Below are 15,832 nucleotides of genomic sequence, written 5' to 3'. Positions count from 1 at the left end.
GAGATCTCTGCGCACCTCCAATTCTGTCCGCTTATACATTCCCGATTTTAATTTCTGAATTGTGTCCCCTCCATGTGAATCTGATCCAAGCATTGCGAGAATTTCCAGCCGGATTTCCGTTGTGATTTGGGGTTGGCCACCACACGCTGTGCTCCACGTGGGGTATCAGGCACAGGATCAGAGGGATGTAACTTCTACACATGCCTCGAGGCACCGTGGATCCGAGCCTCGCTCATCCATCACCCCCCCGGTGCTCTCAACCTCAAAATTCTCCTCCATGTCTTCAAATCTCTCTCTGGCCTCAGCCCCATCCTTATCTCTGTAGCTTCCTCCAGCCCTACTGACCTCCGAGATTACTGTGACCTCTGTGATCCTCCAACTCTGACCTCTTGGCGCAGCATCCCAATATTAATTGCTCGCTCAGTGACGATCATAGCTTCCGTTCTCCCGCTCTCTCCGTTCTTTCTAAACCCTTCTTAAAACCCACCTGTTTTAGGCTTTTGGGGCATCTGCCCTAACATCCCTTCCTATGATTTGGTGTCACATTGTTATTGTGAGTCGCCTTTGAATAAACAAAGAACAACAACAAAGAAAAGTACAGCACAGGACCTTCAGCCCATCAAGCCTGCGCCGACCATGCTGCCCGTCTAAACTAAAATCTTCTACAGTACCGGGGTCCGTATCCCTCTATTCCCATCCTATTCATGTATTTGTTAAGACGCCCCTTAAACTTCACTATCGTCCCTGCTTCCACCAACTCCTCCGGCAGCGAGTTCCAGGCACCCACTACCCTCTGTGTAAAAAACTTACCTCGTACATCTCCTCTAAACCCCACCCCTCGCACCTTAAACCTGTGTCCCCTAGTAATTGACTCTATCGCCCTGGGAAAAAGCTTCTGACTATCCACTCTGTCTATGCCCCTCCCTAATTTTGTAGACCTCTATCAGGGCGCCCCTGACCTTCTGTCGTTCCAGTGAGAACAAACCGAGTTTTTCCAACCTCTCCTCATAGCTAATGTCCTCCATACATCCTGGTAAACCTCTTCTCTGTAACCCCCTCCAAAGCCTCTGCATCCTTATTGTTTTAATACATTGAAAACGCTATGTGAATGCAGCTTGTTGTTCACAGTCTTCCGCATTGATGCTCCCCACAGCTGAAGCAAACCCCAGGAGGAGACAATCCCATTTTCCTTCCCTCGGATGCAGAGTTGGACTGGCTCCTGGCTAAGATGTGGGTGCGCAGTTCAGATTATCTGCAAGCTACGCTGATCACTCACCTCCTGAAGACCCACCTGATCGCCGAATCGTTCAGCGTCGCCACCCTCCGCCAGCTGCCGTCCGTGCATCCCATTTACAAGGTACGAGACACGGGGCGGCTTGTCGCAGCCGGTGACTGTGGCCGGCTCCCGTCGGTCCCCGGACTGTGAGCCCCAAGGAGGATCCCACCATTTTCCGGCAGTCTCCCGCTCCAGCTGCTGGGATCAATCGAGCTAAAAACGCAGTCTCTGGGATGTCAGGGATTTTTTTAAACATAGGTTTAGCGTGCCCAATTCTTCTTTTTTTTGCCCAATTAAGAGGCAATTTAGCCTGGCCAACCCACCTACCCTGCGCATCTTTGGGTTGTGGGGGCGAAACCCACGCAGACACGGGGAGAATGTGCAAACTCCACACGGACAGTGACCCAGGGCCGGGATCGATCCTGGGACCTCGGCGCCATAAGGCAGCAGTGCTAACCACTGCGCCACCCCTGAACATCAGCATTTTAAAAAATAAATTTACAGTACCCAATTAATTTTTTCCAATTAAGGGGCAATTTAACGCGGCCAATCCACCTACCCTGCACATCTTTGGGTTATGGGGGCGAAACATACGCAGACACGGGGAGAATGTGCAAACTCCACATGGACAGTGACCCAGAGCCGGGATCAAACCTGAGACCTCAGCGCCGTGAGGCAGCAGTGCTAACTCACTGCTCCACCGTGCTGCCCAACATCAGCAATTTTAACACCCTGCCCAGTCCCCATGGGTCACCCCTGGTTTCTTTGGTTACGGTGATAGGTGGTTTCAGCTTTGAGCACACTGACCCTTGTTACGCAGTAATCATCCACAATCTGGCGAGCGGAAGATCCTGGTTCGATTCTTTCTGGATCTAATCGATACAATTAAGATTTTGCTGCATCACATGACAAAGTACGTTGATGTGGTAGTGGGGGTGACAAGAACATTAGTAATAGGAGGCAGGGGAAGATCACACGGACGCTCAGTACTGCTCCACCAGTCAATCAAATCATGTCTGCCTCAACTCCACTTTCCCGCCCTCTCCAACCATCTCTCAGTTTCCATGGCGATTGATCTCAGCCTTGAATAGACTTAACGACTGAAAATCCACAGCTCTCTTGGGGAGAAGATTCCAAAGATTCACTATTGTATCCGACTGTTACCATGATTGTCATCAGTGTTTTGTGGTGTCAATTAGCGGGGGATGGGGATTCCGTGCACCTGTCTTCAAACATCTGGGATGTCTCACTTAGAATTCCTACAGTGCAGGAGGCCATTTGGCCCTCTGAAAGAGCCCCCCAACCTAGATCCACTCCCCTGTGCTAGCCCGGTAACTAGATCTAACCTGCACAACCTTGGGCACACACTCAGGGGCAACGCAGCATGGCCAATCCACCCTAACCTGCACTTCTTTGGTCTGTGGGAGGAAACCGGAGCACCCGGAGGAAACCCACGCAGACACGGGGAGAAAATGCAAACTCCACACACAGTCTCCCAAGGCTGGAATCGAACCTGGGACCCTGGCGCTATGCGACAGCGATGCTCATCGCCGTGTCACCATATCTTTTATGTTGAAACAAACTTTAATTTAAACACAGAATTGACCCATTAGCAACAAAGAAATAGTTTTGCAGTTAACAGTTGACAGTTGTGACAGATTCTGTGGGATTCTCCATCAGCTGAATCCTCCGCTTCGCTGGCAGTGCACCCCACTACGCGGGTTTCCCAATGGCGTGGGGTGGCTACAATGGGAAACCTCATTGGCTGACTGCGGAAACAGAGAGTCCCGCTGCCGGTGGGACAGAGAATCCCAGTACTTATCTTGCTTCCTAAACCTGCCTCTATATTCCAATTAAGCAAACAATTATATATAATATAATCCCACTCCTGAATAAAGGTGACCACCAGGGTTTTTATTTGCTTATCTTGGGGCAGTGTCCTCAGAGAGAGAAACCCTTTATAAGATCAAATTGAAATCCTTCTTGTAAGTTTGAAATAAAATGAAAATCGCTTATTGTCACAAGTAGGCTTCAAATGAAGTTACTGTAAAAAGCCCCTAGTCGCCACATTCCAGCGCCTGTTCGGGGAGGCTGTTACGGGAATCAAACCGTGTTGCTGGCCTGCTTTCAAAGCCAGCAATTTAGCCCTGTGCTAAACAGCCCCAGAGTCCTATAAACAACTGCCTTTTCCATACAAATCAGGACCATCCTATTGGCTACGTTAGCTGCGCTCAAAGCACAGTAGGAAGTCCTTACTGTGCTCACCCCAGTCCAATGCCGGCACCTCCACATCATGGTGCTCAAAGCATACAGCATTCTTTTGTCTCATTATAAAATGAGTCCCACCTTGTTTAGCCAGGCTCAAACGTACATTACATTAGCTAGCTGTGGGCAAACACGTAAAATATGCGTTTAATATCCATTCGCTGAACACTTTCCCGCAAAATCACCGATTACCTCACTTTTAATCGCACCTGTCTGTATGCATTCTAATCTCGTGTCTAATAGCATTACTGCAAAAAACCCAACATATAAAATGACAATTTCTTACACAGGTGGGCTAAAGAAATTTTAAAAAACCTTCTGGAAAACGAGGGGCGGAAGCTAGGAAATACGGGGGATAATCTGTAAAAGAAAAACAAGCTGGGCGGGATTCTCTGTCGACGGGATCTTCCGCCTCGTCAGCAGCACACTCACGCCCGTACATCTCATGACAGCGTGGGGGTGCCCACGTTGGCAAACTCCATTGGCCGGCTGCCGGGACGGAGGATCACGCTGTCGGCGGGGACACGCCGCACCGGAAATCGTACCAGAAATCCCGCCCGCTATTTCTCAAAGTCGGGGTGTTTTACACACAAGGCGGGCTGCAGCTCGGATGTCAGAGACAATCCTGCTTTGGGAAAAGCAACTGGGCAAAACGGAAAAACACAACGTGGTAGCAGCCACGGTGGAGCAGAATTACAGATGAAACCTTCTGATCGCAAAATAAAAAGTGCGAACAAGAAAGGTTAGCTTCCAATGAAACAAAAGAATGAATAATACAAATTAAATTGGAGATCATAAATTGGACTGGGGGGGGGGGGAGTTAAAGAAAAGATTACAATTTCAGAACAGGCGAGGGCGATGCCGGGGAAAGGTTTTGTTACGGATCCATTTGATGAGAATGCAGAATCATGGGTCCTGTGAAAAGAGATTTTCAAACTACGCTGTTGAAAACTGGACGAAATTAAAGTAGCAACTTTCTTGAGTGTAATAGGTTGGCCCTTCTAAATTGCCCCTTAGTGTCCAGGGATGTGCGGGTTAGGTAATGGGGAATAGGGCGGAGTGGACAGTTGAGTGGGACATGGGTAGGGGACTCTTTGAGGGTCGGTACAGACTTGATGGGCCGAATGGCCTCCTTCTGCACTTTAGGGGTTCTACGATTCTTTGACACCTATAGGCCAGTATTGTACCTCCTGAGGTGTTGTAGGTCTTGCTCACAGTTTTACAAAGTAAAGAGCTGGGGAGTCGTCTGGGATTTTAACACACCGATTGTACAAATTGACAGCCGACACCCTGGCTGAAACCATTTCCTCTTTTGCCGTCTCCGATTCTCCGAGTGCTCCCAGGTTGCGGTGAAAAGATTGAAGGAAGGTCTCCACATTACTTCTAAAATTGGCACGAACTCGTAGCAAGTCGAAAAGCCCCGTTCTCGACCGGCCAGATTTACCACACATTTACGGATGGTGGGGAATCATAGAATTTGCAATGCAGAAGGCCATTCGGCCCATCGAGTCTGCACCGGCCCTTGGAAAGAGCACTCCACTCAAGCCCCACACCTCCAACCTATCCCCATAACCCAGTAACCCCACTTCATCTTTTTTGGACACTAAGGGCAATTTATCAGGGTCAATCCACCTAACCTACCCAACTTTGGACTGTGGGAGGAAACCGGAGCACCCGGAGGAAACCCCCGCAGACACGGGGAGAATATCCAGACTCCGCACAGACAGTGACCCAGCGGGGAATCGAACTTGGGACCCTGGCGCTGTGAAACAACTGTGCTAACCACTGTGCTGCCGGGAGGTCCTACGGAAATCAACCTTCACCTCCGGGTCCAAATCTGACTTGTTTTCTTTTCCCTATTTCACTGGGGGGGGGGGGGGGGGGGGGGGGGGGGGAGAGACACGTAACCATGTGACATACTATGCAGAAGGTGCATTGGGTGCAATACTTAACAGACAGCAACTCACCTTCAGTCCTGAATGTCCTTGGACCCCCACCCTCAACAATCCTCTCTGTTTAATATCTCAGGCCATTTTTCTTGCATCCAATTTCAATGACCTGTGTTTGGCTTCCAGCTTCTGGTTCCTCATGCGAGATACACGATGCATATTAACACCACTGCCAGACTAAGCCTGCTGGACCGAGGTGGAGTTATCCCCAGAGTGAGTCTTGCTTTCCACCATCTCTGAGCGGCCTTCGCGTTTCGCACTTTGGATACGTTTCGATAAATCTTTGCGTTTTGTGCTCGGTTCAAGATGTACAAATGCTCCTGTTGGCCAGCTCTGAATAAGTCTCTTACGTTTTCTCCGAAGGCCTTTGGTATCGGGATTGAGGGCACCCATACACTATTTCAGAAAGAGTTCCTAGCCATGACCTACCAATCACTGTGTCTACCGGAACGTCTGGAGCACCTGGGAGTCAAAGACCTGAAGGATTATTATTACAAGGATGATGGGTTGTTGGTATGGTGTGCGATTCACAGGTAAATGATAAATGAAGGTTCGCCCAGTGGGGCGCTTGAGAATTGGGAGCTCTCCGAACCCTGTGTACACGTTAATACCCCATGGACAGAAAGATTAATTGAATGTGAGCCTTCATCACACATCGGATTGACATGCAAAGCGCTGGAAGATAGTCTGCAGGTTGAACTATATGTGGAGTAATGAAATGAAATGAAAATCGCTTATTGTCACGAGTAGGCTTCAATGAAGTTACTGTGAAAAGCCCCTAGTCGCCACATTCCGGCGCCTGTCCGGGGAGGCTGGTACGGGAATCGAACCGTGCTGCTGGCCTGCTTGGTCTGCTTTAAAAGCCAGCGATTTAGCCGAGTGAGCTAAACCAGCCCCCGAGTAAGTGCGATCCGCTCCAAACACCGCATCTCAGGAAGGATATATCGGAATGGGCACTGCTCAGATTTGCCTGAAAGATGCTGAGGCTGAAAGGGTTCAGTTATCAAGGTCATATGCATTGACCCGGCTTGACAGGGCGGCACGGTAGCACAGTGGTTAGCACCGTTGCTTCACAGCTTCAGGGTCCCGGGTGCGATTCTCGGTTTGGGTCTGCACGTTCTCCCCGTGTCTGCGTGGGTTTCCTCCGGTTTCCTCCCGCAAGTCCCGAAAGACGTGCTTGTTAGGTGAATTGGACATTCTGAATTCTCCCTCTGTGTACCCGAACAGGCGCCGGAATGTGGCGACGAGGGGATTTTCACGGTAACTTCATTGCAGTGTTTATGTAAGCCTACTTGTGACAATAAATATTATTATTATTGGACTCCCCTGAATATACAAGATAGAGGATGATCTAATGGATGTGTTCAGTAGGATTGAAGGACTTGATGAGGTGGACAGAGAGAAATTATTTCCTTTAGTTCCCGGGGTGGGACGTCTAGAACAAGGTGGTGGGGATCTTAAAATCCAAGCTGAGACATTCAGGAATATTCCTGAAGCACTTCTCAACACACAACAGCGGAAATATGCAACTCCCCCCCCCCCCCCCCCCCCCCCACCTCCCCTGTAACCCCCCCCCCCCCCAAAAGGCTTACGAGGTTTGGGGTCAATTGAACGTTTCGAAACTGAGATTTGAACTGGAGTGGGATAGATTTAGATTTATTGTCACTTATTCCGAGGTTCAGTGAAAAGTATTGTTCTGTGTACAGTCCAGGCAGATCGGTACATAGGCGAAAAAACACAGGAAACACGATAAATACACTACGTAAATACATAGGCACAGCCATCGGGTGAAGCATACAGAGTGTTGTGCTACTCAGTAGAGGTGATGTGTACAGAGATCACTTCAGTCCGTAAGAGGGTCAATCAGGAGTCTGGTAATAACGGGGAAGAATCTATCTAGAGTACCCAATTCATTTTTTCCAATTAAGGGGCAATTTAGCGTGGCCAATCCACCTAGCTTGCACATCTTTTGGTTTGTGGGGGCGAAACCCACGCAAACACGGGGAGAATGTGCAAACTCCACACAGAGGCGGGATTGAACCTGGGACCTCGGCGCCATGAGGCTGCAGTGCTAACCCACTGCGCCACCGTGCTGCTGAAGAATCTATTTTTGAGTCTGTTCGTGCGTGTTCTCAGACTTCTGTATCTCCTGCCCGATGGAAGAGGTTGGAAGAGTGAAGAAGCCGGGTGCGAGGGGTCTTTGATTATGCTGCCCGCTTTCCCCAGGCAGCGGGAGGTGTAGATGGAGTCAATGGATGGGAGGATGTGATGGACTGGGCTGTGTTCACGTCTCTCTGAAGTTTCTTGTGGTCTTGGGCCGAGCAGTTGCCATACCAGGCTGTGATGCAGCCAGATAGGATGCTTTCTATGGTGCATCTGTAAAAGGTGGTGAGGGTTAATGTAGACATGCCAAATGTCCTTAGTTTCCTGAGGAAGTATAGGCGCTGTTATGCTTTCTTGGTCATAGAGTCGACGTGGGTGGACCAGGACAGATTGTTGGCGATGTGCACGCCTAGGAATTTGAAGCGTCAACCATCTCCACCTCGGCCCCGTTGATGCAGAAAGGGGAGTGTACGACTTTGCTTCCTGAAGTCAATGACCAGCTCCTTAGTTTTGCTAACATTGAGGGAGAGATTGTTGTCGTTATACCAATCCACTAGGTTGTCTATCTCCCTCCTGTATTCTGACTCATCATTGTTCGAGATCGTCTCATCAGCAAACTTGTAGATGGAATTGGAGACACATTTTGCCACACGGTCGTGTGTGTACAGGGAGTACAGTCGGGGGCTAGGTACGCAGCCTTTCCGGGCCCTGATATTGAGGACTATAAGGGAGGATGCGACGTTGTTTATTACATGATGTAGAGCCAAGGCCGGTTGATGGGATCACGATTACGATCGGGCATGATCTATTTGAATGGTGGAACATGCTCGAGGGGCTGAATGGCCTCCTCCTGTTCCCCATGAGCCTAGTCTTCTGTTAGAATACTCTCCACCTGTCTGGACAGATGAGGCTGCGGCGGTGCTATACATCCAAGATGAAGACGCCCACGTGGTTGGCACCTCATCCGCCAATTGAAAACACCCACCCCTCCATTGCCCACGAGATTGCATTACGCCAAGTGACAAAGGCTTCTGCCCAAACCCGCTCTACCAGCACGAAAGGCAGGGCGGCAGACGCACATTACCCCCCCCCCCCCCCCCAATCGCCTCTTCATAGATCTTCCCAAATTGAGATGTGCACTGGCTGTTCCTTCGTGGTCACTGGCTTGAAATCCTGTTGCTGTGCTGTATTGTTCTTTGAACTCCCGAATGGCACCGTGAGACCAACATCTCCACAGGGTTGACTGTGGCTCAAGGAGGTAGTCCACCACCTCCTTGGGGACACCAGTGAGTTAGAAACAGTGCCGGGCTTTCCATCAATGCCAATTCCCTCAAGGTGCCGGCACTCTATGCGTTGTTTATGAAGTGTTTAAATCCACTCATCTCTGTTCATTAACACGTTTGAATATGATCTTCAGCTTTGTCACCAGCATTGTGACTTTTTACTACGAGAATGATCAGGAGGTAGCCAAGGATCCTGAACTTCAGGCCTGGATCCGGGACATCACTGAAGTTGGGTTACACAACGTTAAAAACTCTGGTGAGTGAATGTGAACATGAGCAAAATATAAACATCTGTTTTCCCCCCCCGACTGAAATCATCAAGTTATGTAGCACAGAATGAGGCCGTTCAACCCGTCAGGTCTGTTCCAGCACTTTGAAATTGCGATACAATTTAATCTCAAATTCCTGGGAGTGCGGCAGGCTGAACGTCTTTTTGGCTTGATGGCAGCTTCTTGTTAGTGGTGGGTAAGTGCATGGTGGCAGCGTAAAGCAGCTAGTTTCGCCTGTTGCTCGAATTTCGCAGAGATCTTGCCCTTCCAGGGTTATCTGCGGTAGACTGGGCCCTCCTCAGGGCTGAATTTGACAGCGTCGGGCCCGTTCCTGAGTTTGCACCGTGTACATAACGAGCCGATTACCCTCGCATCGTACTTTCGTGCCAACGTCCGGGTGAGTGCAAGCTGAAAAGCTTTGACAAAAACCCCTCCGGTATTTTTTTCAGCAGTACTCAAGATTTGGTCCACCAAAAAAGACTCGGTATTCATTTTGGTTTCCTTGACCATGTAATGCGGCATTGACCATCGTTCTGTGGGAAAACCACTTGAATTCATTGAGGAGACAAGGTTGGGTTTAGAAGGGGGTCGGCCATTTTGGACTGAGCTCCAGAGAAATTTCTTCACTGAGAGGCTTGTAAATTCTTTACCCCGGACAGCTGTTAATGTTCAGTCATTGAGTTCATTCAATACTTTTGGGAGAAAAGGGAATGATGGCGTACGAGGGCAGATCAAGCATGATTTCCTCCCAGTGGCAAGACAGGCCTGAGGCCTGCGGCCTACTGCTTCACCTTGTTTATGGCACCGAGGGAGGATTGTCTTGTTTCTGTGCGCATAATCCAGACAGTAGTGGGGCTGGCAAATGGAACACCCCTTCGCTCAGCTCGCCCAGTGCAGCCCAGATAGTTACAGAACGAAGCTCCCTCGATTTGGCTTCCTGTTGGTTTATTTGCCAACAATCTTTATCTTTCAGGATTCCCGTCATCGTTGAACACCAGGATGGAACTCTGCAAATTTGTTACCATGGTGATCTTTAACTGCAGTGCCCAGCATGCGGCCATCAATAATGCACAGGTAACTTCCACATCGCTCAGGTGCTCTGGGCTGTTTTGTTGTTGGATTTTTTTTGTTTTTTCTGTCCTTTCTCTCCCGATCTGACCTCTCGTGCGAATTATATTTCCCCTGCTGGCCTCGGTACTCTTTCACAACTCGCTCACTCACAAGCACATTCCTCGTGTACGAGCCTCAACATGTCACGCTAATGAACTGCAGCTTTTTGAAGCTGCTGTTGGCAAACATTCACACGGGCAGACTTCCAACAAAGGGAGGGAGATAGACAGGGTCGGGAGAGATAGAAGGAGCGGCTTGGGAGAAAACCCGTTTGGTTTTCCCTTTCTCCTCCCACACCTGGGGGTGTGTGAGGAACACAAAGCACGTTCTTACGTCCGTCTCCATGGCGAGCTCCTCCTGGAACAGGTCTCTGGCCTGTTAACAGAGGCTGCCGCCTGAGGGGCAGGACTCTGTATCGAAGATGGCTGACCCGGAAGCCGCCTTGCTCTTAACGCCCCTCCCCCATTGTATTGGGAGGATTTACAGGTGGACAATCGACATCTTTGGCCACGTTACGGACACACATTCCTTGGCCATCCCTGAAGCAGGTCTCGTACCTGGGGTTTCTGGTTTAGAGGCAGTGACACGACCCGCTGCTCCGCAACACCTCCGTCCAGACACTGATGAGGCTCGCTCAAGGTCCGCTCTAAATATTTAACATTGTGCGTGGGCTTTTCAGCACGGGGTGTGAGACTTTTTTTGTAGCTCTCTCAAAGGAGGCAGTTGCCAGTGGCTTGTAAGTGACCTCCTGCGTTGCCCCTTGGTTGTGAGAGCGCACGCACGCAGTCTATGGGACCACTGGCCTGCAATAATGATCCGGAGACACGAGTTCAAATCCCACCCGGGGGAATTTCCTCCTGGGAACACGGGGACCCAGGAGCGGAAGGGGGCCGTTCGGCCCTTCCAGACTGCTCCACCATTCAATATAATCACGGCCAATCTAGCTGAGGTCCCAGCTTCACGTTCCTCTCTGCCCCTCCGTAACCCTTGACTCCATTGCTTCACACAAACCCTGCCTTGAATACATGCAAAGACCCAGCATCCTCTGCTTTCTGGGCAAGAGGACTCCACACACCAAAGACCCCTTGGGTGGAAATCTTTCTCATCTCTGCCTCAAAGGGGAGGCCTCTTATGTTGAAACTATGTACCTTGGTTTGAGCCTTCCGCACAAGAGGAAAGATCCTCCAGGCATCCGCCCTGTCAGGTTGCCTCAGGTTCTTACGTTTCAATAAGATCAGCCCTCATTCTTCCGAACACCAATGGGTGTAGGCCCAACTTGCTGAGCCTTTCTGCGTCAGGCAACCCAGGAATGATTCGAGCGAACCTTCTCTGAACTGCCTCTTAAGCAATTATACCCTTGGCTTCAAAGAGGTGAGCAAAATGGCCCACGGCAGTCCAGATGCGAGGCGCGATCTAACCAAAAAAAGACCGTCTGGATGGAATTAGTGGGGTCATTCGCGGCACTAAGGGATCTCTGTTGCTCTTCTGTACCGTGGAGGGAAATGCCCTCCCCCCGCCTCGCTAAGGCCGACGAACGGAACACCTCAGTAAAAGAAGAGTTTGGGGACGCCATTTTTAAATGACATCCCGATCTCTCGACCCCCCCCCCCCCCCGATGTGACCCCCGGATCCCCCCCTTCACCCCAGCTCTTCTAGAAGGGGGTCTTCACTTCTCCCCAACCACCCCCCCCCCCCCCCACCCCCACCTCACAAGCGACAGGGCACCCCTGGGCCTGATTCCCAGCCTGGGATCAATATGCCAGCTTGGCACCTTGGCACTGCCGGCCTGGCAGCGTTCCAGCCAGCCCAACAGTGCCACCAAGGCGCCCTGGCAATGCCGGGCTAGCACCTGGGTGGCACGGCCGGGGTGCCAGGTGGCACGGCCAGGGTGCCAGGCTGGCAGCGCCACGGTGCCCGGGTGGCACCAGCGGCGCCAGGGTGCCACCCTTCCCAGAGGCCGACCACCCGAGGGCCTCCAATCGCCTATGAGCCCTCCCCCCCACCCCCCAAGTGCCGCCCTGTTTGTGGCGACTAGTGTGAAACGGAACCTGGTTCTCTGGGATTGGGGGAGGTGGCCTGGAAACATAAGTTCTTTCTGTAGTTCCCCGGTCTCTGGCTGAATTGGATTCTGCTTCCTTTCTCGAACAGTACGATTGGGAGGCCTGGGTGCCCAACGCTCCCATCTCAATGAGGAAACCTCCCCCGACCATCAAGGGGACGGTGACTATGCAGCACATCATGGAATCGCTCCCGGATATCATCCAGTCCTGTACGCAGATGGCCCTCGCCTGGGCCCTTAGCCGCCCACAGCCTGGAATGGTAAGGAAATGGTTAATCAACTCAGCGGCATAAATCCGCATTTAAATAGCGCCTTTCACGCCGTGAAACAGCCCGAGGTGCGTCACAAGAACGAGTAACAAACAACGGGACGGATTTTCTCCATTGTTTCTCCAGCACGTCCACTGGGGCGGGAGAAACCGATGTGTAGGCCTCAGGCTGCGCCTGCTGGATGTTCCTGCTGGATTCTGAAAGGAAATGCTGGAGATGGGTCCCATGCCGTCAAGCAGGCGGGGTGAGGTGGGGGGGGGGGGGGGGGGGGGGGGGGCAGCCTCAACCTCCACTCCTGCAAAAAGACAAAAGCGTAGGAACCCCCCCCCCCCCCACCCCAGGAAACCCCACCGACATGCAGACCCCCCCCGAGAAACTCCACCTTCCTCGCCCCCACAGCTCCCTGCGCCCCCCCCCCCCCTCTCCCAGGCCAGGCAACGCCCCTCCCACAGACACATCTCTCCACCTTAAAGATGTCAACACTCCTCCCTCAACCTCCGCAAAGGAGGCCACCCTTGCTGGGGCAGTGCCAGAGGATGGGATGGGGGGGGGATGGGAAACAGTTCAAGAGATAGTGTACCGCGAGGGGCATTTCCATAGTACTGCCCGGGCATGACCCACTCCCCCGGGGAGCTGTACATAGCTGTGTGGCCCCGGTAGGTTCTTATCGCCAGATGCCCGTTTTGATTGGTCATGCTAAATTGTCCCTTAGTGTCCAAAAAGGGTTCGGAGGGGTTATTGGGTTACGGGGATAGGGTGGAAGTCAGGGCTGAAGTGGGTCGGTGCAGACTCGATGGGCCGAATGGCCTGCTTCTGCACTGTATGTTCTATATCTCGCTGGCGGGGGCATGGGACGGGGAAGGAGGTGCCTACGTCTGGGGGGGATGCAGCAGGCAAGTCCGCTAAATGTATGTTAAGGTATTGCCAATGGGGTTCCCGACACAGGAGTCACCAGAGCTGTTGACCAAAGCTTCGTCAAAGAGGTAGGTTTTAGGTAGTGTCTTGGGAGAGCGCATGGCAGCGTGGTTTCGGGCTGGAATTCCAGACCTTCCCCCCGGGGGCCTGACGGCACGGCCGCCAATGGGTGCAAAGATTAAGATCGACACCGGTCAAGACGCCAGAATTGGAGGAGTGCTAAGTTCTCGGGAAGGTTGTCGGTCCGGAGGGGGTAAAAGAGGTGGGGAAGAGGTGGAGAGATATGAAAACAAGGTTTAAATTTTTTTTAAATCGAGGCCTTACTTAACCAGTGGCCAATGTCGGTCGGCGAGCACTGGCATGTCGGGTGAACAGGACTTGGGGCCGGTCTGAGTGGACGGCAGAGTTTTTGGATGACCGCATTTGCAGAGGGTGGGAATGTGGGACACCAGCCAGGGCTGTGCGTCGGAATTGTCGGGTCTGGCAGCAAGAGAACAACGTACGAGGGATTTTACACAAGAAAACAGCTTAAAATTACCCCTTAAACAATGCTAATCGATACAGTGACACGACATGCCTTAACTACTATCTTTATTTCCACTCAAACAACAGAACCATCTCAGCTCTCAATCCACTTTTAAACACAGTTAGCACTCAGGAATACTTACTGTACAGAGATGTATTTTGAGACTGTTTAAAAAGACAGAGCTGGGCCGTATCAGAACAATGGACAATCTCTGTATTTCTTCAGAAACGTCCCAGCTTCCCTCCCAGCCTCAAACTAAAACTGATCCTCAACACCTGACTGCTTCAACCCCTGACTCCTTCTATTAACTACATCAACGCACTGAACCGAACACAATGTCTCTAAATCAACTACTCCGCAGGGAACCCTCTTAATATAAGCAAAAGTCCATTAGCTCAAACTTTTACGATGCTTTAATTGCACCTCTGGCTCACAAAACGCCCACGTGCCTTGCAAACCAGGTTTTTTTTAAAAACATGACTGCAGCAGTCATACACACCAAATACAGATAAAACAATGCATCTGAAATTCCTGCATTAAACACATTGGGGCCCACAGCAGGAGGCTGCCCCAGTTCATAACGGAACGTGTCCACTCTCTGACTGAATGCAAACCATCCATTTTCCCGCAGAGAAAACTGGGTGATTACGAGGAGTACTTCACCGAGGAGGCGGCGAAGGCTCTCATCAGGAAATTTCAGGAAGAACTCAAGTCGATCGATCGCGTGATCCGCAAGCGGAACCAGGGCCTGATCCTGAAATACGAGTACCTGATTCCCGAGACCATCGAGAACAGCATCACCAGCTAATGGACAGAGTGGCCTGGCTCTTGGGGGGAAAGGTGCGTGGATCACCGCAGGAGCCTTGCTGGTTACCAGAGGGGATTTTGAAGATATTGGACAGTGATTTACTGAGGTGGGGGATTGTGTAGCTTGTCTTATTTTTATGCTGGAGGTGCAATCCACAGTGTGTTTTTAAATCACAATGTTTGAATTTTGTGTTGGGGTAATAATTTCTGTGGATCCTCAAGCTTTGGTCGGACAATCTGATGCGATTGTTTCCTCTCTAGGGTGTCTTGAAAACATTGGGTGGTGACAAACATAATCTGACATGTTATTGACAGAAATATGCACTTATAAAGCCTCCTTATTCCCCTCTTCTCCTAACCCCATCAACATATATTCCTGTTCCCTTCTCCCTCCTGTGTTTATTTCCCTTAAATGTGTCTTTCCCTTAAACGTATCAACGCCATTCACCTCAACCGCTCCCTGGGGTCGTGAATTCCACATTCTCAAAGATCTGGGTTGAGAAATGTGTCTTCAATTCCTTGCTGGGTTAGTTAGAGGTGATATTGTGTTTGGGGCTGTTATCTATTAATGGTGTGTCAAATATATTGTTACGGTGCACAGGTGTCGGGTTTTGTTTATTGGAGCACATATAAAGGGAGACCGCTGCGATTGGGTAGGAGACACGGGTGCGTTCTGTGAATAAACTAGCCTTCAAGAAAATAATTTGTGTCTGGTCTCATACTTGCCTGATATCTAGTATATCAACAATGATCAGATAATCTGCTTTATGATGTTGCCACACTGGGATCCGTTATGTCCACCAGGGAATGTACCAGGCCCTGGTTTGATGCGTCATCCAAAAGACATCTCTGACAATGCGGCACTCCTCAGTACTGACCCTCTGACAGTGCAGCACTCCCTCAGTACTGACCCTCTGACAGTGCAGCACTCCCTCAGTACTGATGACAGTGCAGCACTCCCTCAGTACTGACCCTCTGACAATGCGGCACTCCTCAGTACT

The 15,832-nt window shown here is 50.8% G+C and overlaps 1 protein-coding gene across 1 annotated transcript in view; it reads left to right on the top strand.

Moving 5' to 3' along the window:
- The window catches only part of LOC119958357 (polyunsaturated fatty acid 5-lipoxygenase-like), a 32,735-nt gene extending 17,201 nt beyond the window's left edge, over nucleotides 1–15,534 (top strand). The window contains exons 8-14 of the mRNA XM_038786814.1: nucleotides 1,154–1,357; nucleotides 5,617–5,703; nucleotides 5,854–6,023; nucleotides 9,011–9,132; nucleotides 10,119–10,219; nucleotides 12,404–12,574; nucleotides 14,656–15,534. Of these exons, the coding sequence (XP_038642742.1) occupies nucleotides 1,154–1,357; nucleotides 5,617–5,703; nucleotides 5,854–6,023; nucleotides 9,011–9,132; nucleotides 10,119–10,219; nucleotides 12,404–12,574; nucleotides 14,656–14,832 (1,032 nt within the window). The 3' untranslated portion in view covers nucleotides 14,833–15,534. The remainder of the gene's footprint in view (nucleotides 1–1,153; nucleotides 1,358–5,616; nucleotides 5,704–5,853; nucleotides 6,024–9,010; nucleotides 9,133–10,118; nucleotides 10,220–12,403; nucleotides 12,575–14,655) is intronic.
- Nucleotides 15,535–15,832: the final 298 nt, after the last annotated feature.

The sequence above is a fragment of the Scyliorhinus canicula genome, chromosome 29 (genome assembly GCF_902713615.1).
Source record: "Scyliorhinus canicula chromosome 29, sScyCan1.1, whole genome shotgun sequence".
Lineage (NCBI taxonomy): Eukaryota > Metazoa > Chordata > Chondrichthyes > Carcharhiniformes > Scyliorhinidae > Scyliorhinus > Scyliorhinus canicula.
This window is presented reverse-complemented; position numbering and strand designations above follow the sequence as displayed.